General features: G+C 64.2%; 5 protein-coding genes across 10 annotated transcripts in view; 1 reads left to right on the top strand and 4 right to left on the bottom strand.

The window, feature by feature from the left end:
- Window positions 1-72: 72 nt before the first annotated feature.
- RECQL4 (RecQ like helicase 4) lies at window positions 73-6,403 on the bottom strand (the record flags this gene model as incomplete). Its single annotated transcript, XM_081111068.1, has 21 exons — window positions 73-381; window positions 473-581; window positions 718-865; window positions 945-1,364; window positions 1,446-1,575; window positions 1,647-1,899; window positions 1,986-2,248; window positions 2,324-2,465; window positions 2,535-2,714; window positions 2,787-2,966; window positions 3,046-3,129; window positions 3,581-3,717; window positions 3,797-3,889; window positions 3,973-4,101; window positions 4,186-4,305; window positions 4,410-4,536; window positions 4,611-4,710; window positions 4,801-5,405; window positions 5,692-5,832; window positions 6,021-6,121; window positions 6,223-6,403. The coding sequence occupies 21 exons, from the start codon at window positions 6,401-6,403 to the stop codon at window positions 257-259; spliced, it is 3,768 nt and encodes a 1,255-aa protein (XP_080967194.1). The 3' UTR covers window positions 73-256.
- A 201-nt stretch (window positions 6,404-6,604) lies between these two features.
- On the top strand, window positions 6,605-10,464 carry LRRC14 (leucine rich repeat containing 14). The gene is made up of 4 exons (XM_081111759.1): window positions 6,605-6,653; window positions 8,132-8,485; window positions 8,668-9,252; window positions 9,339-10,464. The coding sequence occupies exons 2-4, from the start codon at window positions 8,157-8,159 to the stop codon at window positions 9,904-9,906; spliced, it is 1,482 nt and encodes a 493-aa protein (XP_080967885.1). The 5' UTR covers window positions 6,605-6,653; window positions 8,132-8,156; the 3' UTR covers window positions 9,907-10,464.
- A 264-nt stretch (window positions 10,465-10,728) lies between these two features.
- Window positions 10,729-15,518, bottom strand: LRRC24 (leucine rich repeat containing 24). 6 transcript variants are annotated; one of them, XM_081111388.1, is made up of 5 exons: window positions 15,161-15,518; window positions 13,107-13,221; window positions 12,693-12,971; window positions 12,368-12,536; window positions 10,729-11,753 (listed from the first exon to the last, which is right to left on the bottom strand). In XM_081111388.1, exons 1-5 carry the CDS (start codon window positions 15,370-15,372, stop codon window positions 10,849-10,851), a joined length of 1,680 nt encoding a protein of 559 aa, XP_080967514.1. In that variant the 5' UTR covers window positions 15,373-15,518; the 3' UTR covers window positions 10,729-10,848. The 6 variants fall into 6 exon arrangements, with proteins under 6 accessions (XP_080967514.1, XP_080967515.1, XP_080967518.1 ...); XM_081111389.1 differs by having other exon boundaries at window positions 12,368-12,527; XM_081111392.1 differs by having other exon boundaries at window positions 10,730-11,753; window positions 13,107-13,304; window positions 15,161-15,444.
- LOC308533399 (UPF0598 protein C8orf82) lies at window positions 15,518-17,107 on the bottom strand. Its single transcript, XM_081111394.1, has 3 exons — window positions 16,820-17,107; window positions 16,204-16,252; window positions 15,518-15,984 (listed from the first exon to the last, which is right to left on the bottom strand). The coding sequence occupies exons 1-3, from the start codon at window positions 16,985-16,987 to the stop codon at window positions 15,539-15,541; spliced, it is 663 nt and encodes a 220-aa protein (XP_080967520.1). The 5' UTR covers window positions 16,988-17,107; the 3' UTR covers window positions 15,518-15,538.
- A 538-nt stretch (window positions 17,108-17,645) lies between these two features.
- The window catches only part of ARHGAP39 (Rho GTPase activating protein 39), a 38,965-nt gene continuing 36,813 nt past the window's right edge, over window positions 17,646-19,797 (bottom strand). Inside the window, exons 11-12 of the mRNA XM_081111363.1 lie at window positions 19,203-19,372; window positions 17,646-19,076 (exon numbers count right to left, since the gene is read on the bottom strand). Coding sequence (XP_080967489.1) covers window positions 18,882-19,076; window positions 19,203-19,372 — 365 coding nt within the window. The 3' untranslated portion in view covers window positions 17,646-18,881. The remainder of the gene's footprint in view (window positions 19,077-19,202; window positions 19,373-19,797) is intronic.

The following is a 19,797-nucleotide window of genomic DNA, read 5'->3' as shown; positions in this document are numbered from 1 at the left end:
ATGTGTGGTGCTCAAGGCTGCCCAGACTGTGGAACGGCCCCACCGAAAAGGAGGGTCCCTGCAACAACTCCAGCATCTTCCATTTTGTATTTTGTGGCCTCCTTGTGCCCACATCCGGGCAGTAGGCTTTGTCCAAGGTCAGCCACTGTCCCAGCCACTGACAGCCCCTTGTCTTGGGTCTTGCACCTGCCACTCTCCATGTGCCGGTTCACACCTGTGTCTGACATGGGAGACGGGGCCTGCCTGTGGCCAGGTGTCAGCGGCCCCACAGCAGGATCTCCTCGGTGGCCAGCTTGATCAGGGCGTGGAAGTTCAGGTGCAGGTACTTCCTCCAGAAGCGCCGGTCCCGTCCATACACCTGGGCTGGAAAGCAGGGGCTTCCTGCGGTGGAATGGGGTACATGGCCCTGAGGACTGTCAACTGGGTCCAGCCCCCTGCCCACCCGGTGGGGCTGAGCCGCCCAGGCCCTCACCGATGCCATGAAAGATGCGGGCCACAGCCCTGCCTGAGAACTGCTGCTCTGGCCACGAGGACAGGAAGTGGCGGACGTCCCTTCGGATCTGGTCCTCCCAGTCCTGGAGCTGAGGGTGGGAGCGAATCAGCACAACCTGAGCTTCCAGACCACCAAGCTCCACGGCTGGAGGCTGGGCAGGAGGTGTGCACACAGACGTTCGGCTGCCTGACCTTGCCCCAGGCCCAGGAGTGGCTAGCACTCACCTTGGCCTGTCCCGGCTCTGGGCCCTGTGCTTCCTCCTCACCCCCTGGCCCTTCTTCCTCAAAGTAGTGGCTGAGCAGGGCCTTGAGCCTGGTGCTGCGGTCATCGTCCGGCTTCTCCAAGCATGGCCCGCAGCTGGGGAAGGCTACGCTGGGGTGGGATGAGCTCGTCAGAGCCACCCCCTGGGGTGGGAGTTGGGGAATCACGCTCTGCCCACCCACCCCTGCACCTGTGAAAGGCCTGGAACATAAGGCGCAGACAGGCCAGGGCCTCCCGCTCTCTGGCCTGCACTCGGTCATGAAGGAAGCCACAGATCTGGTCCTTTTCCTGGGCGGTCAGGTCTCCAGGGCTGTGCAGGTAGAAGGCCAGCTCGCTGAACTCCACCAGCACCCCTGTGCCCTGAGGCACACCTGCCAAAGAGCGTGTCAGGTGGGCAGGTGGCAGGCAGGTGGCAGGCAGGGCCAAGGGTGGGGGCGCACCTTGCCTGGGCTCCGGGTTCCACTGCAGTTGGTGGAGGGCCTTCCGCACGGGGGCCAGCTCCCAGCCCATGGCGTCCACCAGCTCAACCACGTCAAACTCCACAATGCTGCTTCCCCCACCTGTGTTCCCAGGCAGCTGCTGGGCCAAGCACGCAGCCAAGGGGACACACCTATGCCAGGGGAAGGTGTGAGTGATTGGTAGCCCAAGTCCTCTGTCCCTGTCACCATTCTGGGATAGGACGTGTGTTCACCTGCTGGCCAGGGCCTGGAGCTGGGTGGGGCCCCCAGGGCATCGCACGCAGCAGTGAGTGTAAGTGGGTGCCAGCAGCTCCAGCCAGTGCTGTGGGTGCAGCTCCAAGTAGCACAGAAGAGTCTCAATGACTGGGGGAAGAGTGGGACTCAGGGGACATGGGAATGTGAGGTGCCCCCCAACACCTGCCCCAGTTCCTCACCCTCCTCAGGCATGTCCAGAGCCTGCACTGTCGGCTGCACTGGGAGTGCCCGCTTGTGGCCCGGGCACCGGGCTGTCTGCTCATGGCTGGGTTGCTTGGAGGAGCCTCCCTCCTGTCGCTCCCCTCCCTCCTGCTCAGACCGCCGCCGGGCACAGGTGCAGGGCGGGAACGCACGCTGCACCAGCTTCTTCACAGCAAGGAAGTCAATGGCGTTGGCATGTACGTGTCTGCGCAGCTCCCGAAGGTCCTCGCCCTGCAGCAGGACGGCTGTGAGCGTGTGGCCGAGGCACGGGGGGGGGGGGGGGGGGGGGGGGGGAGTTCGAGCTGGTGGGCACCAACCTGGGGCTGCAGGAAGAGGTGGCAGTGTGCAGGCTGCCCATCACGCCCAGCCCGGCCCACGGCCTGAATGTAGCTCTCAAAACTCGGGGGCAGCCCCAGGTGCAGAACAGCCCGCACATCTGGCCGGTCCAATCCCATCCCAAAGGCCACTGTGGCCACGACCACCCGCAACCGGCCCTCCATGAAGGCCCGCTGCACCCGCCGCCGCTCCCGGCTGCACATGCCGGCATGGTAGGCTTCAGCCACAGCCGCCGGGGCCCGGCCTGCAGGAAAGACACAGATGGTTGGTGGGCTGTCTGCATGGGAAAGTCTGTGGGGCACAGCCCGCCCAGCCTCACCTCCAGGCCCGGGAGCCCTGGCCTCGGGCAAACAGGTGCGCAGCAGAGCGGAGACCCGCTCAGTGTCCTCACGCCTGTTGCAGTAGACGATGACGGAGTCCAGGGTGCGGAATCGGTCCCCCTGCAGCAGTGTCACCAGAGCCTGGCGAGGGACAGTGGTCAGTGTGGACAGTCGGGAAACAAAGCCTCTACTGGGTGTGTGCGTACCTACCTGGTCTGGGTCCCTGTCCATGGACACAGAAAGGTGCAGGTTGGCAGGGATGGTGACCGGTCCCCTGAGGACACCCTCCTTGGCTATGCCCAGGTGCTCGGCCACGTCGAGAGTGGTGCTGCGTGTGGCTGTGGCTGTGAGACCCAGGAAGCAGCGCACGCCCAGGCTCTCCCGCAGCACCTGTGCAGAGCGGGGTAGTAAGGATGCCCACTCCCCCCAGACCTACTCACCCGTATTCAGGACAAGGCTCACCTTGCAGACACGTAGATAGCAGGGTCTGAAGTTGTGGGACCACTGAGAGAGGCAGTGGGCTTCGTCAATACAGACAAAGGCCACTGGGGGCAGCTGAGTGAGGCAGGCAGGGCTCCCGGTCCCAGCTCCAACCAATGCCTCGGGTGACAGCATCAGCACGTGCACCTGGCCTGCCCGAGCCTGTGAACAGCAAGGTCAGGACCACTGCCCAGGGCCCCGCCTGTCGCCCCCAAGGGTCTTGCTCTGGGAGGCCCCTCACCCTCTGCAGGGCGGAGTCTCGCTGCTTCCTTGTCATGCCCGAGTGTACACAAGCCGCCTTCAGGCCTCGGGGCAGGCCAGACACCTGCAGACAAAGGAGCCAGTCTGTTGAAGGCCATCCAGCCCCAGCCTCCCCCAAATGCCTCTCCAGGTCGCTCAGCTCGATAGTGACTGCTGTATCCACCCCAAGTCTCATGAGGAGAAAACACCCAGACTCTGGAACTAAGAGTTCGGAGCTGCCGCTGGGCCTGGGCTCAGGCACTGGGACCAAACAGGCCTCATTGAGGATGTCTCCTTTTAGGGGAGGTCTGGCCAGCCATGTCCCTGCTGTCCTCAGGCCACTTCCAGGCTGAGGGCTGTGGACAGAGCTGGTGGGCCGAGAACTGTCGGGACCCCCACAGCTCCAGGATGCCGGTGGGGTAAGAAGCAGCAGCCCAAAGGGACAGCAAAGCCTGGGGTGCCGGTGCGTGCCTTCCACCCACACCTGAGGGTCCTGTGTGTACTTGGCTGCTGTGCTGCTGGGCCTGTGCACACACCTGGTCGTCCATGAGGGACAGGAGAGGAGAGATGACCAGCGTGAGACAGGGGCTTCGCTGGGCGTAGAGCAGCGCAGGGAGTTGGTAGCACAGGGACTTGCCGGCACCGGTGGGCAGCACCAGCAGTGTGGACATGCCTGGACGGGAGCCAGGTCAGCAGTGAGGCTCTGCAGCCTGGCCTCAGCCCCGCCTCACTCCCCCGGCAGCCATGCTCACCAGACAGGATTCGCATGACTGCGTGCTCCTGCCCAGGGCGGAAGGCTCGGTGCCCCAGCTGCTCCAGGGCCTGCAACACCTCAACTGGCGTCGCTGTGTACACAGATGTGGGGTCAGCATGGCCGAGTCGCCCCCACCTTTCGGTAAAGGTCCTAGGCTGGTAGGCATCTGCTCACCTGCCACCTGCCCCAAGGGACCCGGCAGGTAGAGTGGCGGCACAGCTGGGGATGGGCAGGGTCCCCCAGGCACAGGTGCCTCCATGGGCACTAGCAGCTCAGACCCAGCAGGATCTGTATCTTCCTCACCTGTGGGGGGTGGACAGGAGAGGGTGTTATGGGAGCTCCAGGCTGGTCTGGCATCATTCTAGCAAGAAGGCGGCTTCCACTCACCACGGAGCTGGCTGCAGGCAGCGTGTGTCCTCTGAGCTACTGCCGCCAACGTGGGCAGCATCTGCCTGTCATCTTCGTCTTTGCCACCCTCCTCCTTGGGGACCCGGGTAGGTTTGGGGCCTGGGGTACGGAGTTAGGAGGGCTTTTTGCTTCAGTCAAACCCCAAAGAGCACAACACCCTCTCCAAGCAGTGTTGGCCCAACACACCAGCACAGAAGCCTCACCTGGTCTGGTGCATTGGGATGCCCAGTGGCCGAGCTGCCCACACCGGAAGCAAGAATCCTTGACTGGGGCATTGGGCTGACCACCCCCCAAATGTTCCGCCTTCTTCTTCCATTTCTGCTTCCATGCCTGGGGTGGGGCACAAAGGAGGGTCACAAGGCGAGAGGCAGGAGGGGTGAGGGGAGTGCCTGCCACAACCTCACCTGCTTTCGGAGGAGTCTGCCACGCAGGACTGGACCCCGAACATAGCGTTTCTGCTTCAGGTTGAGCCGAACGTAATTACCCCTGTCCCGGACAGCTGGCCTAGAAGGGACATACAGGTGTGCCTTGCCCACAGCAGCCCCACCTTGGCCCAACTCAAGAGGACCCTGCTGGGAGGCTGCATTGCATTACCTGGGGGCTGAGGGGCCGGGGAGGAGCTGCGCCGGCATGGGCTCCCCTGGACGCTCTCCTGCCGGCAGTACAGCCCCAGCTCCCTCTGGCGGGGAGCCTTCTCGGCTGCTGTGCTGATGGGCCTGGGCAGCAGCCGTCCCCTTTAGCTCCCCACTCTTTCTCCGCTTCTTGCCTTGCCTGCTGCCTAGTAGGGGGTTCCCTGCACTGACCCCAGGTACCTTCATAGCTGGAGCCTCTGAGCCCAGAAAAGGTGCCTCAGGGCCTGTGCTGGGGCCAGGACCAGAGGGAACACCTGAAGTCAGGGGCGGTGGCTCTTCTGTACCCAGGACAGGCTGGCAGGCCTCGGAAGTCACCAGAAAACCTTGGGTCTCATTGTGACACCTCTGTAGCCAGCCAGGATCGAGGGAGCCCAGCCGCAGGCTCAGGGACTCCTGCAGCTGCTGGAGCCGGCCTGGCCTTAGCTGGGCCCTGGGGAGCTGGGGCAGCACCTCACTGACTTCTTCAGGAGACACGGGGTCAGCCCCTGCAGCTGGCAGCCCTGGGGAAGGCTCCTTGGGTGGGGGTCTTTGCGGAGGCCGGGGGATTCGGCGCAGGGCTGGCCCAGCCTGGAGAGAGAACAGACAAGCAAGCAGGAGTTCAGGCCCCGGGCTGCCAAAGATCCTGCCCCCTGCAGAGTCCCCGCCTGACCCCTCCGTGCGGCTGGAATGGAAAGGGAGCTGAGCGCGGAAACGGACTGTGACCTCCTTCCAGAAGCCAGGCCTGGTAAGTGCGGGAGGCGTGTGCGCGCTGGAGCGAGCAGGGGCACCTGTGGGGGGGTGTCTGCTGGTCCAGCCCCTGGGCCGAGGGCAGTTCTGGACCCCGGGTGGACGTCTCCGTGGCTCTTGTCCTCACCTGCAGAGCGTCCTTCAGGTTTGCCTTGAGCCGCTTCCCATAGTCCGGCACAGACCCGCGAGGGCTCGGCGCGACAGCAGCGGGGAGGCTCTGGGTTACAGCCCGATTCAGGTGGGAGCCCCAGCAGCTGGGCTCGGGCACCTGCAGGAGGAGACAGTGGGGTCGGCAAGGCTGGTGTGGGGGACAGAGGTGTCTCCAGCCCCTCGCCCCAGACCTCCGAGACCGGGAGGGAGCCGGGCCCGCCCTCCTCCCCCCAAATTCGGTGCCCCACGGAGCTCCCCGCCACACAGAAAGCTACGCCGGGAGGCTAGGGTACGGGGCCGCGGTACCTCCTCGGCCGCCTCCGGGAGCGCCTGCACGGGGCCGCGGGGTCCAGCGCCGCTGGCCGGACGCAGGGTCTCCTTCAGGGCGCGGTACTCCCGGTAGAGCGCTGGGGGCGGGTCAGGGGTTAGGGGTCAGGGTTCGGTGGTGCCCGCTCGGCTCCCTCACCCCTCGTGCCTCCACCCGGTGGCCCCGCCGCCCGGCGCTCACCGCGGGTCTCCTCGGGCGCCGCTTCCACGTCCTCCTGTGAAGGGAGCGCGTCAGCCGGGGCCACCCCAGCAGCCTCCCGCCCCCGGGCAGCCCGTACCTGCACCGGCCGCCGCCCGCGCTGCCGCCGGAACGCGCGCTCCCACGCCTGCAGGTGCGCCCGCACCTCCCGCAGTCGCTCCATGGCGAGCCGGCCCCGCGCGCGGCCTCCGCTCGGGGCTCCGCGATTCTCCCGCCGCGAGAAGGCCGCCGGCCGGCAGCCAATGGGGACTCGGCGCGGTCGGGGGCGGGGCGTCGGAGCCAACGCAAAGCTGGGGCAGCCAATCCCCGGGGTCCTGGAGCGGCGGCCAATGTGGGTAGACGACGTCATCACGGCGCGCGGGGCGGGGCGGGGCGGGGCGGTGCTGACGGCGGCGGAGGCTGCTGCGGGGCCGGTGAGCGCGGGTCGCCTGCAAGGACTGAGCGGGGCCGTGCGCTCCCGGCCCTGCTAGGCCGCAGGACACGGGCGGTGGGGCTGTGGGCGGGAGAGGACGCGGGTCCCCACGCGGGCTGCACGGCTCGGGCCCTGGGGCGACGCGCCAGGAGGAGGAGGGGTCGGGGCGAGCGCCTCCGCGAGGCCAGGAGGCGGTGCGGGGCGCCTTCGGAAAACGCCGGGCACGACGGGCCGGCGTAGGGGCTCCTCTCCCGGTGATCACACGGGCTGCTTGCGTTTCCTCTCGTGACAGGTGCTCGGTGGGTCTGTCCTTTCTCGGCGAGGGATGCATCGTCCTCGCGAGATTTGTCCACGGGCAGAGCGCGGCCGAGGCTGGCGTCAGGGCTTCTCGGGAGCCGCTGTGCTCAGGGCTTAGGTTCTGTGTGAGGTCTGGGGCCAGACGCCCTTCCCCGCCCAGGCTTCCATCACCCAGGCTGCGGCCCTGGCCGAGGAGGCCTCGTCCCTCGTCCTCATCTGTTCAGCTTCCTGTGACCGGGAGGCGGTTTGGGGGATGAGATGCTCTGATTCAGCAGCAGAGCTGACACAGGTTCCTGCGGCCGGAGGCATCGTCTTGTGCCTCCCGTTAGCTTGAATGCCCCTTTGGCAGTGGCCTCTAACTATTTGAGCAGTTTTCCGGCCTGGGGCCTCCAGCATCTATGGGTTTGAAACTTGGTTTCTTGACTTGGTTCTTCAGGGAGGAGGGAGATGTTTAGACAGCTGCTAAGGCCCTCAGTCGGTGAGGGTTGCTTTCCAGGGGTTTCCATGCCTAGCAACACGTCTGGATATAGAAGTTAGGACGAAGGGTCATGTTGAGGGCTTGGGTTACTCAGGCCATCTGGACTCTGTTTCCTGGGTCCCGGTCCTTTACACTTTTCCTGGTGTTTATTGAGGAGCATCTGTGCGTCCAGCTCCTCTCTGCTGCTGCGCAGGGTCCTGGGACAGCCTGCAGTAGCTTCTGAGGAGGGTACGGGAGCGAGCTGGGATGCAGATTCCAGCCCCTCTCCCCAGGATCCCACCCTTCTAGTGCTTGTGGAGGGGGAGGGGCCAGAACCTTATTTTACTTTTGAGAGAGGATCTCTCATAAGCTGCTTTGTAATTTGAGAGGCCTGAAGTAAGGGTGGGGGAGGCCCTGCAGCCAACAGCTGTCTAAAGCACACCAGGTGGGCGGGTCCTCTCTGGGGCCTTGGTATCCCGTGCTGCTTGATGGCTTTGTTTTCCTAAACAGGCCCCCATGTGGGACCGAGGGGGTGGCCTTGTCCCCCTTTGCACTCTGCCTAGCCCATTGCTAGGCACCTGGCACTTACTCTTCAGAGCTGTGGTCCCACTGACCACTGACTGGCAGGTACTGGGCTGGGCTTTCCTGCTACTAGTGTGTGGAGGAGTCTGTGGCAGGTGGTAGCCTGGGGTCTGTCCTCCCCACTGAAGGTCTCTTCCCTGCAGGTGGCCTCCTGCCCTGCCCGGCGCCATGCACACGCTTGTGTTCTTGAGCACGCGGCAGGTGCTCCAGTGCCAGCCCGCGGCCTGCCAGGCTCTGCCCCTGCTCCCACGCGAGCTCTTCCCTCTGCTGTTCAAGGTGGCCTTCATGGACAAGAAGACTGTTGTGCTACGCGAACTGGTGCACACATGGCCCTTCCCCCTGCTCAGCTTCCAGCAGCTGCTGCAGGAGTGTGCCCATTGCAGCCGGGCCCTGCTGCAGGAGCGGCCCAGCACAGAGAGCATGCAGGCTGTGATCCTGGGGCTCACAGCCCGGCTCCACACCCCAGAGGCTGAGGCTGGCACACGGTCTTTTTGCAGGTATGGGCTCACCTGAGGGGCCCTCAGGCTTGGGATGTGCAGAAAGGGTCCCCAGAGAGGCTTCAGGCTGGTGTTAAGAGCTCAGAGTGCAGGAACAGGCATGTTGCTTCTGTCCCAAGGTGGCTGGGGTTGGGTGTGGGCTCTCCCTCTTATCACCTTTCTCAGCCCACCTGTGCTCCCAGGAAGCACGCACTGCGGGTGCTGGACATGACGGGCCTCCTGGACGACGGTGTGGAGCAGGACTCCGGCACCATGAGCATGTGGGACTGCACAGCAGCTGTGGCCCGCACGTGCATCGCACAGCAGCAAGGCGGGACTGCGGAGCCTGGGCCGGGCCCCGCTCCCGTGGAGGTGCGTGTGGACCTTCGGGTGAACCGGGCCTCGTACGCGTTCCTGCGGGAGGCCCTGCGTAGCGGCGCAGGCAGCCCGCTGCGGCTGTGCTGCCGCGACCTGCGGGCTGAGGACCTGCCCATGCGCAACACCGTGGCCCTGCTGCAGCTGCTGGACGCGGGCTGCCTGCGCCGCGTGGACCTGCGCTTCAACAACTTGGGGCTGCGCGGCCTGTCCGTCATCATCCCTCACGTGGCCCGCTTCCAGCGCTTGGCCAGCCTGCGGCTGCACTATGTCCACGGGGACTCACGGCAGCCCTCCGTGGATGGCGAGGACAACTTCCGATACTTCCTGGCCCAGATGGGCCGCTTCACCTGCCTGCGGGAGCTCAGCATGGGCTCCTCTCTCCTCTCAGGGCGGCTGGACCAGCTGCTCAGGTGAGTGGCCCCAATACTGTTCTGCCTCTCCCCTCCCCAAGACGGTCCCCTGCCTGCCTGTTCATGACCCCTGGCTTTACCTGCAGCACTCTGCAGAGCCCCCTGGAGAGCCTGGAGCTGGCCTTCTGTGCTCTGCTGCCGGAGGACCTGTGCTTCCTGGCACGCAGCCCCCATGCCGTCCACCTCAAGAAGTTGGACCTGAGTGGCAACGACCTGTCGGGCAGCCAGCTGGAGCCTTTCCAGGGCCTGCTGCAGGCGGCGGCGGCCACGCTGCTGCACCTCGAGCTGACCGAGTGCCAGCTTGCTGACGCCCAGCTGCTGGCCGTGCTCCCCGTGCTGACCCGCTGCGCCCGCCTCCGCTACCTCGGCCTCTACGGCAACCCGCTCTCCATGGCAGGTCTGAAGGAGCTCCTGCGGGACTCGGTGGCACAGGCCGAGCTGCGCACAGTGGTGCACCCCTTCCCCGTGGACTGCTACGAGGGCCTGCCCTGGCCGCCACCTGCCTCTGTTCTGCTGGAGGCCTCCATCAATGAGGAGAAATTTGCCCGTGTGGAGGCTGAGTTGCACCAGCTGCTGCTAGCCTCCGGCCGTGCCCATGTGGTCTGGACCACGGACATCTATGGTCGCCTGGCTGCAGACTACTTCAGTTTGTGATCTCTGGGCTTCTGGGTGAGAAACAGACTGTCCCAGAGTCCAGGGCTGCTGGAGGCCCCTCCCCCTCCTGGGTAGGCCCAGCCTTGGCTGGGACCCTGTTAGAGGCTGACGCAAAGGCACTGGTGTCTGGTTTTTGTGCCCCTTGGGTGCACCTTGAACCTCCCTGCGCATTCTGTAGTACCCTGCGCAGTTTTGTCCTGCACTTGCTCCCCTGACTGTTCACCCATCTGTGGGCCTGAGGTCTGAATTCCAGACCTGCCCAGCCCTGCTTGCTTAGTCTGCACTTGGCTACCCTCTGGTGCCCTAGTCCTCTTGGGTCCCATCTCTGAGCTGAGAGAGGGTGTTCCCTCTGGGCCCTTTTCCAGAGCAGACTGCCCTGTGTTGAAGTTGGGACTGGCCTGCTTCAAGGAGGTTGGCCCTATGCACTGGGGCCCTATCATGATTTTCCCTGTCCTGGCACTCAGGAGTCTGTCGGCTGGGCTTTGGGGCCAGACCATGTTATTACGGTACAAATGCGCAGTGTGTTTGGAACTTAAATTTGTGGCTGTTTTTTCTGTCCTCATTGGTTAGCGAGTTGTCCCTGGCTCTGCTGCCACACCCAGCATGGCCCCGGTAACAACTGTCTTCCAGGCTGCTCTCCCTCCCCTGGCCATTCCCAGCAGGTCTGGGCATCTTCACAGCACGAGAGGAGAACCTCAGTGGGGGTGTTAGGAGCCTCCCTGGCCATCCAACGTTTGCACCCCAGGACTTGTGTCTGCAAAGCTACGGCGCTCGGGGTGCCTGCACCCCCCTCGCCCTGGGTCCCCAGACCTCACACACAGCTCGGTTCACACCGCGCAGCTTCCACCCTTTACTGATCACGCTGGAGCATGCGCGAACGGAGTCCGCCGACTGGCCAGTCCGCCGGGCCTCCGTCATCAGCGCGCGTCGCCCGCCCCGCCCTCAGCAGTGGATCTCATAGGCGGCGGGAGGCTGCAGCGCGAACCCCTGCGCCGGCCCGGGCGCCGCGCCCTGTGCTGGGGCCTCGGCGAAGAGCGGCTTGGAGCGGTCGATGACGAACATCTCGTGGCCCCGCTCGCCGCGGAGCTCCTCCAGCTGCGCGGAGGTGCAGGGCCCGTCCGAGTAGTCGTTGACGAACAGCGCGCCCTCCCCCGGGGGCCCGGGCGCCTTTTTCCGCCGCCGGCGCCGGCGACAGATGAGGGTCGCCAGCAGCATCGCCGTCAGCGTCAGGAGCGCGATGGCCGCCGCGATCACCGTCTGCGTGGCCAGCCCCAGGGCGCGGAAGGCCATGCTGCTCGCCTCGGGCAGGGGCGCAGGGCCCACGGCCGCCGGCGGGGCCGCCCCCTGCAGCTGCTGCTGGGACACGTTGACCAGGAGCTGGAAGGGCACCCGAGCGGCGCCGCCGGCGTTAGAGGCCTCGCACTCGTACTTGCCAGCGTGGGCCAGGGTGATGTTGGCGAGAAAGAGCATGCCGCTGCCCGTGTCGGAGACTCCGTGCCCGCCTGGGCCTGGCACCCCGCCTTCTGGCGGGGCCTGGGCCCGTGGTTGTCCCTCGCGAGGCTGGGCCACCTTTCTCCAGGTTACCAGGGGCTGCGGGTAGCCGGAAGCCTGGCAGGCAACCCGCAGGTTCTCACCCAGGTTGGCTGTCACCTCCAGCGGCTCAACGTGCACAGAAGGTGGGATGCAGATGAGGCTACTGCCAGAGACGTCCAGGAGGCTCCGGAGGGCCAGGCGTGGAGGCTCTGCGCACACGATCTTCCTGTCCCTGGAGCCGAGCAACCTCTGCCCCGCCTCCTTGAGCCAGTCTCCCAGCCAGTGCAGCGCGCAGTCACAGCGCCATGGGTTCTCTGTGGACAGAGCAGCGGTGAGCAGGTAGCCCAGGGGCAGCTGTGACCACAGCCTGTGCAATTGGGGTTCCACTGGCCAGAGCAGGAGCCCCTTCACTACCTCCCACAGAGTCAGGGACCCCTGCCACCCCTGCACAAGCTCCTTAGGTGTGGGCCGACTCTTCCCTGGCGCCTTCAGTCCACGGTATCTAGGCAGTCTCTTGTCCCGCCAAGGCCCACTATTTGGGGGGACCCTGGTGTCCACACAGACATCTCACCACCACTAAAACCTTGCACATACTGTCAGCCCTGTCTCTCAGGTGTTGTCTCCTAGAAATGCCCCCATCTTTCTAGTTTCTACCTACCTGCCCTCTGATGGCCCCAAAGTGTGCAAGCCCCTCAACTGTGTCTACTCTGTTTAGAGACTTGTACCTTTTCTGTCTTCCTTACAAAAATTCTCTGAGCTGTGCCCCTACCAACACCCCCATTCCTGGCAGCATTCTGCTGTGGTTGCTGGGGGTGTACAGCTCTTGAGCCACTGCCATTGGGTTGCCCTACATAACTGGGCCTACTCCCTAATGCCAGCACTGTGGCTTGATATCTTTGCTTGAGACCCCTTGCTCCAGAAGAGGTACCTGTGAGGCGCAGGACCTGCAGGCTGGCCAGGGGCTGCAGGGTCTCATGGCTGATGGTGCCCAGCTGGTTCCTACTGAGGTCCAGCAGTGCCAGTGAGGAGAGCCCGGCCAGGGCCTGGTCCTCCAGCAGCTTAATGCTGTTTTCCTGCAGGTGCAGCTCCTGCAGTCGCTGAAGCAAGGACAGCAGATCATCAGGGAAAGGGGCCCTAGGAGATATGTTCCTTACCAGGCTAGGCTGGTTGACTTTTGTCCCCTTCACAACTCCAGCCCCTCAGAGCAGCTGACAGTACAGGAGGATCCCCGCCCTTTTCCCCCGCTCCCTCACCGGCAGATGCAGGAAGGTGAAGTCCAGCAGCTGCATCAGCTGGTTGCCAGCCAGGTAGAGGACGCGCAGCTGAGCCAGGCCTGCAAAAGCCCCCAGGCGCAGGCCTCGCAACCGGTTGCCTGTGAGCGCGAGCTCCAGCAGGCGCGACTGAGCCTGAAAGGTGCCTGGCTCCAGGGTGCGAAGGCTGTTGTTGTGCAGGTAGAGCCTGTGAAGGGCTGCAAGGGGCGCCAGGATGCCCAGCTCCAGGCGTGAGATGCTGTTATCCTGCAGGAACAGCGTCTGCAGGCCAGAGGGAGGGAGGGCAGGCGGTGTTTACCCCACTGAGGGAGTGTTCCTCCAACTAAGGTTCCCGTCTGCCCACCGGGATGCTCACACACCCTTCCCTCCTCACCCGCAGCCCCACACAGTTCCCACCTGTGTCCCAGGCGGGATTCCTGGCGGGACAACGTGCAGCCCCAGGGCCCCACACTCCACTGTGGTGCTGTAGCAGCGGCAGGCGGCCGGGCAGCTGGTGGATCCGGGCGGGAGACTGGGCAGACAGAGCAGCGACAGCAGCAGCAGTGCCGGGGCCCCGGAGGCCATCTCCCGAGGCCAACCTCCTCACCAATTTTGCTACAATGGGGCCCCAGATGGGAAGCACTTCCTGAAACAGTTTGGCAAGGCCTTGCCCTAACACTTGAGAGTCAGCGAAGAGCATGGATGGAAGCTCACACCGTGTCTAATGTTTGAAAATTTATAAATCAACTTAAGAAACTGATAAAACGTTTTCTTAACGAAAGCAGTCAAGGATTTGGGACATGAGGTTCCAGTTTTGAATTTCTGATGTCCTCTGTCTTGCACACAGGCCACATGGGGACAGCCCACCCTGTCCCCTTCTCTTCTCATTCCATCTCTGCCCAGCCATGTGCATGTCTGTCTAGGTAGCACCGCCCTCTACACCCTCCCAACTAGCCACTCTGGACCTACATTGCAAGAGACTGAGGCTGGTGTCAGGTATGGTGATACAGGCTCGGGAGCATTTGGGTGGTGAAGTCCAGAGCTGTTCCCAAGCCTGGGCCAGAGGGGGATGCGCAAATGGCACCCCTTGTACACTGGACTCTGCTCTCTGGGGACTGGCATGAGATCTTGTAAGGCCCAGAGCAGAGGTCCCTTTTGTACCCCCTGGATAAGGTCACTTGATGGAAGGCAGGGCAGAACTGGTCTTAGAGGATGGCTCTTGACTCCTCTAAGAAAAACCCAGGCCCTCCTTTGACCTGCCCTGGGAGTGGGATGGGTGGAACAGCTTACTGGAATGAGGGTTTGTTCTCTGGGAACTTGTTAGAGAGTAGGATGATGAAGCAAATGATAGGGAAGAACATTTCCCAAGCTATGGACCTGTGTTCTCCATGCTGGCTCCCCAAAAGGTGCCTCTTTTGGGGGACAGTGGGGCCCTGGAATAGTTGGGCCACCAACTGGGTTTCTATAGTATAGTTTCAACAGTGACTTTCTGGACTGAAGGAATGTAGTGTGTTGTGGGTTTATGCACATGCAGCTGTGATCCTAGAGAGACGGGAAGGTCTGGATCTAGTTCCAGGCACAAGGAGTCCGATTTTAAAGGTGGGGACTTGGGCTGAGAAACCAACCAGGGTGGCAGGGCAGAGGGTTGGCTGTCACCCAGCCTCAGGCTCCACCTCAAGTGGTACCTGCTCTGAGCACCCCCCTGTTCACCAGGTTTTCCACTATCAAGAGTGAGTCTTGTAGAAAGGAACTAGGTGGCTTTAATGGTTGTTTAAATCTTGCCTTAAAGTGATTATTTAAAGTCACTAGAGATGAAGTAGGCACAGCAAAAGTTTTAATGGAGTAGCTTTGGCCCAGGCAGGGGCAGCTCCTTGGTGTCTCAGGATGTTTGCGAGCCCCAAGAAGCCAGGGGATTTCTCTTGGCCCCTGGCACTCATCTCCTTGAGCAAAAGGGCTTGCCCACACCCATCTTCCAGGAGCAAGGCCTCTCCAGTAGAGAAGGTTCTTAGCTTCCTCCTCGGGATTCAGGGCGCTGCTGCTCATACGGGCACCCCTAGATGCGGATCCATGTCACAGGGCCAGCTGGGCAAGGATGAGGGCCCAGGCGGGGAGAGCCTGGGAGGCCCGCACACACATCCTTTTACTCGGCGGACAAACCCTAATCCGGCTGGGTAGGGGCCCGGGCGTCACGCATAGGCTTTGAGATGGCTGACGCTGCCTCCGGGGCGCCCATCTGCGCGGGGTAGGGGTTGGGGGTGGGGTGAAGCCCTGCGACCCCATCGGGCGCAGAAGGAAAACCGAGCCAGGCACCTAGGTACCCCAAAGCTTCGCCTGCATCCCCAGAGCACGGGTCTGTTCTGGGCGAATCAGGGCAGGGCGTGGTCCCGCCAGGCCGCACGTCCTCAGTGCGTGTAGTGGACGGCCCCGATCCCGCCCCGTGCCCGCTGACCTTGGTTCGGGCGCCCCCTCACCTGACGCTCCTGCGGCGCGGCTCCCCCGCCGAGCCCACGGCGCCCCGGCCCACGGAGCAGCCCGGACAGGGGAGGGGCGGGCGCCGGTCGCGCAAGCGCACTGGAGCCCTGGGCCTCTCGCCCGGTCGCCCGGTCCTGCCGTCGCGAGCGGAAGCAGAGGATGCCCCAGATCGGGAGAGTAGAAAGGCCCGGGCCCGGGCCCCTTCCCGCATTCGGTCCGGGACCGGCCGCGGCAGCACCTCGGACAGCGCCGGGCGGGGCGGGGCCTAGATGCTCCCCGACGCGCACGCGCACGCGGCCTGCGCGCTCTCCGGGTGGCGCGTGCGCAGCGACACGGGCGAGAGGGGCGCTCAGGGCCCGCGGCCTCCCGCCTGACGCTCAGGGCTGGGGGGCGGCGAGCAGCAGCGGGGCCAGATCCATGGTGAGGGGGAGGCGCTGGCCCTGCCAGTGCACGTGGGAGGGCACCGCGGACGCACCGGGCGGGTACTCGAAGCAGGCGCTGAGCTCGAAGGCCAGGGCCGAGCGCACCAGACCTACGCCCCCTGCGCGTTCCGGCGCGGGGTGGTACAGGCGCCCGTTGGTGGCCAGGGGCAGCAGGCGCTCGGGCTCGAAGGGCACAGCCAGCGCCTCGCCGCCGCCGCAGTAGGAGAGGCGCGGGGACCCGGGGCCTGCAGCCAGCAGATGCGTAAAGACCACGGGTCGGTCCTCGCAGCGCAGGAAGTTGCGCTCTCTGCCGCAGGGAGAGAGGAAGGGGAAGGAGGCCTCGTAGCGCCCGCTGCGGTTGGGTCTCAGACGGGAGAAGAAGGTGACCAGGAACTGCAGGTCTGGGGAGGCGAAGGACACGGGCTGCTCACCACGCCAGGCCCCGTTACCCCAGGGCCACGCCGGGAGCCGGCGCCGGCAGGGAGGGCCGCCCTGGCCTCACTCGATAGCGGGGCTTGGGAGCTCAGGATGCCCAGCCCCTGCCGCGGGCGGGGTTGAGGAGCGGACCCTCCGAAGCCTTCCCCGAAGGGAGAAGGAAGGTGGAGAGGGCACAGCAGTACCTTTGAAACAGGTGATGAAGTTCTTCATTTTGGAGTCATCCAGGAAAAGCTGCAGACAGAGGGACAGGCGGTGCCCATGAGCCCGGCAGGACGCCTGCCCGAGGCGGGAGGTTCCCTGTGCCCGGGCCAGACCTGTGTCCGCTCCCTGTGCTCATCTGTGCGCACCGTGTACAGAGGAGCGTAGAGGAAACCTGGGCCCTTCCCATTCCCCGGATCGGCCGCACCCGGGTTCATTAAAGCGGCCTTTTCCGCGACTTTAACCTCAAGTTTCTAATCAGGTGCCACATTCTCCGCGGGGCTACCTGACTGACTGGCTTCCTCCTGGGTGTGGCCATTGCCCCCGCCAGGGCTTCCAAGGCAGGCGGGGCAGCCCAGGACTGGAGGCCGAAGGTTGGTAGGAACTGGGGTGCAAGGTGCAGACACGTGTAGAGCTGGCAGCTGGGGGGTGGGGGTGGGGGAGGGGGCGGGGCCGAGGCCGACCAACCCTCCTGAGCTAAGACCCGAGTGCGGGTCTCCCCAGCGCTGGGCCACAGCTCCCACGCGCTCGCTGGTCTAACGGACCCGCCCGCCCTTCCGGCCCGCCCCCTCGGTGGTCCTCCGCCCCGCCCCGGCCCACCTGGCCCTGGTGGTCCACGTAGTAAAAGTACTCGCGGGTGCGGGGCGCTGGGCTCTGGCCCTGAGTGTAGGCGACGCCCCCAGCCCCACTGCAGGCCCGCGCCCCCGAGGCTCGCGCCAAGGGCAGGGCCCAGGCCCGGAGCGCCCCGCGCACGCACACAGGCCACATCCTCCTCCCGCGCCGGAAGCGGCCGATGGGTCAGGTGGTGGAGGCGCTGCCTGAACACATGTCCCCCCGCGGCCAAGGCCTTGCGCTTCGGGTTCCGGGGACGGCGGCGGAGGTCACCGGTTCTGGCGGCTCCCGCGGCCAGGACTCCGGGCGGCCCGGACACTTCCTTTCCTGGGCCTGTGGGGCAACCCGCCCTGTGATCAGATGCGGGTGGGGTGCAGGCGGGCCCGCACGTGCCTGCCTTCTCCCCGCTCCCTAGGAAGCCAGCTCGGTGCAGCAGAGTCTGGGTGTCAACCAGGTGCTGAATAAAGAGGAGTTGAACCAACTGTCCAGAAGCCTGTGCCGGGTTGGGGAGGGCGGATCAGAAAAGGCCCCCCCCCCCCGGGTAATCCTGCTGGGTTTCCGGAGTCAAGTCCGTTACCCCAGTGACCACAGGTGGCCCAGGATCAGAGTCTCCTTCCTCGGCCGGGCTGCTTCTTTGCGGCCCCCCCCCCCCCCCCAGCAGCCTTGCTCTCCCCGCACCCGCCTTCACCACCTCCACCCCCGCAACTTGCTGCTTCCCCCATTCTCCTCTGGCCTGTCCATCCAGAGGCCCTTACCAGCAACCGGCTGGCCACACCCCCGCAGCCACCCTTAGGAACATCAGTGACCATGGCTCCCAAGTTCCCATATGTACTTTATTCACACAGCTGTCACCTCTTCAGTCCATGCGTCAGAGCAAAAGTCTGTGGCTGGGTCGCCCCACTCAGGCCCAAAATCACCCGACTGAGGACACACCACCCAAGGGTACCCGAGCTTCTGCAAGGCCGGGCTTTTTAATAAATAAAAACTCAACTCTAAAAATATATATATATATAAAAACTGGGGAGAAATTAAGTTTTATAATTGAAACTGAAAATTCCAAAATGGAAAATGTACAAACTGAGAGTCTAGGCGTCCCCTCTCCCCAGCTCTGGCCTCCAGGAAGGGCAGTCCTGGGCGCCCTCAGCTCCTTCCCTCTCCCCCTGGGGAGGGGCAGGGTCCGGTTTTTGGTCAGAAGCCAAGAAGTGGAGAAGAAAAAGGAATGATAACTTGCTCTGCACAGAGGACAGGTTAGGATGGCTTGGAGATAAATAGCATTTGGGTTAAAACTATGTCATTAGCAAATGTAGTTCTTATATCTTTCCCTCTATATCTCTATACACAGGAGGGTTGGGCTGCAGGATAGATTCTGAATTTATAGTTACACCAAGAAAAAATACTCTCGTCCCTCCCCCACCCTGCCCCAAGAATGCCTGCCCACGCCTGTCCCCCCCAGAGGACTTTGGTTTGGGGGTCCCTCCCCACCCAGAGATAGCCTGCGGGGCTCTGCCTGGGCCAGGCTTTGATGTTGGATAGCTCAGTGCCCTGGAGCCCCCAAACTCCTGTGCAGTAGGTATGCTGGAGGCCACAGGTGGCTAGGGAATGGGGGCTGGGGAGGGAGGAAACTGCAGGTCAGAAGATTGAGGGAGAGAGAGGCGACCTGGGAGGGCCCAAGCCAGGCCCAGGCTGAGCACAGGAGCCCCTGGGAGGCTGCTGGTGCCCTCGGTGCCCGGGTGGGGCAGTGTCACTTGGCTCCAGGAAACAGAAGGCACTTTCTTGGGGCTGACCCGCGGCTGGCTTGTGGTGGGGGATGGGGCAGTAGCCCGGAACTGGCCATGAGGCAGGTGGAGTCAGAGGCACCCTTCTCAAAGTCCCTCTACCCTGGCGGAGTCCTGGGGGAGGGGGGTGATGTTCCAGGGCTGGGTCGGGCGTGGCTGGAGCCTGGCATGCTACCTCCATGGCTGGGGCATTCCCTCCCCCCTCCCCACGTGCTCCCCTGCCCTGGTGCACCGAGCCTGGCTCTGTCCCCACCCTCGGTCCTTCAGCCCACGCGCTATAGCACGCCCTCCATGAAACTGGTGTCCAGATGCTGGATGAGCACGCGCAAGAAGGACATTTCCTTGCGAGTGTTCTCGAAGATGACGCGCGGGTCGTCGGATCGGCAGCGCAGGCAGTTGGGCGCCATCACCATGGCCAGGTTGCTTACATCCATCTTGGTGATGGCCACATTGGCAGGCTGCACGAATACCTGTGAGAGGCAGTGGCTGGTGGGCAAAGGCAGGGCACGCCTGGGAGGGGCACCCGGTGGGGCAGAGCGTGCCTGGAGTGGGGGGGGTGCCGGAGTGGGGTGGGGCGTCCGTGGGCCCCCACACACCTGGAGGAAGCGGATGAGGTAGCACAGCACCAGGCGGTTGATGCGGGGCAGCGAGTGCACCACAGCGACGGCAGCCTCTGGGCTCTCGTACTGTGCGATGCACTGCTCATAGAACTCGTGCGGGATCAGGGGCTCCTCCAGCTCCCGGTACCACAGCTTCAGCAGAGACGCTGCAGACACAGTGAGTAGCTCAGCCAGGCCCAAGGGCTGGCACCCCTAGGCAGACAGCAGTATGGAGCACCTAACAGACTCCGCAACAAGAGCGTGAAAGGGGCCTTGAGGGGGAGGTGGCAGGCAGCAGGCAGCCTGAGGGCCGACTGGCAGAACAGACGAGGGTCCACCTGGCGGAGGTGGGCTGTGATGACCCAGGCCTATGAGGTCATGAACCTGAGAGCCAGGACGGATCCTGGAGGCGGGGGGTTATGCAGGCCCAAAATATGACTTCTCTGGGGGGGGGGGGGGGCTGTGCAGCTGCTTTGAGCAGGCAAGGCTGGAGGGAGGCCCCAGGGTGGCTGTCCAGTGGACAGGAGGCGGCCGTTGCTGGAAATGAACTGGGAGCCGCTACATCACCTGGATTGGGCCTGCTCCTGCTGCC

This window comes from Myotis nattereri (genome assembly GCF_964212035.1).
Source record: "Myotis nattereri genome assembly, chromosome: 17".
In the NCBI taxonomy this organism is placed as follows: Eukaryota; Metazoa; Chordata; class Mammalia; order Chiroptera; family Vespertilionidae; genus Myotis; species Myotis nattereri.
Note: the sequence above shows the minus strand (reverse complement) of the source record. Positions and strands in the feature narration are given on the sequence as shown.

What these genes read in the sequence shown, in the direction of transcription:
- LRRC14 (XM_081111759.1), top strand. Translation starts at nt 8,157, where the DNA reads ATGCACACGCTTGTGTTCTTGAGCACGCGGCAGGTGCTCCAGTGCCAG. An exon ending in GGCACACGGTCTTTTTGCAG is followed by an intron (nt 8,486 to 8,667) that starts GTATGGGCTCAC and finishes CTGTGCTCCCAG; the next exon opens with GAAGCACGCACTGCGGGTGC. An exon ending in CGGCTGGACCAGCTGCTCAG is followed by an intron (nt 9,253 to 9,338) that starts GTGAGTGGCCCC and finishes CTTTACCTGCAG; the next exon opens with CACTCTGCAGAGCCCCCTGG.
- LRRC24 (XM_081111388.1), bottom strand. Translation starts at nt 15,372, where the DNA reads ATGCGGGAAGGGGCCCGGGCCCGGGCCTTTCTACTCTCCCGATCTGGG. An exon ending in CCGCGCCGCAGGAGCGTCAG is followed by an intron (nt 13,222 to 15,160) that starts GTGAGGGGGCGC and finishes CTGTCTGCCCAG; the next exon opens with TCTCCCGCCCGGATCCACCA. An exon ending in TCACCTTCCTGCATCTGCCG is followed by an intron (nt 12,537 to 12,692) that starts GTGAGGGAGCGG and finishes TCCTTGCTTCAG; the next exon opens with CGACTGCAGGAGCTGCACCT.
- LOC308533399 (XM_081111394.1), bottom strand. Translation starts at nt 16,987, where the DNA reads ATGTGGCCTGTGTGCGTGCGCGGGGCGCTCCGGGCCTGGGCCCTGCCC. An exon ending in ACGTGGACCACCAGGGCCAG is followed by an intron (nt 16,253 to 16,819) that starts GTGGGCCGGGGC and finishes CTCTGTCTGCAG; the next exon opens with CTTTTCCTGGATGACTCCAA. An exon ending in CTTCATCACCTGTTTCAAAG is followed by an intron (nt 15,985 to 16,203) that starts GTACTGCTGTGC and finishes TCGCCTCCCCAG; the next exon opens with ACCTGCAGTTCCTGGTCACC.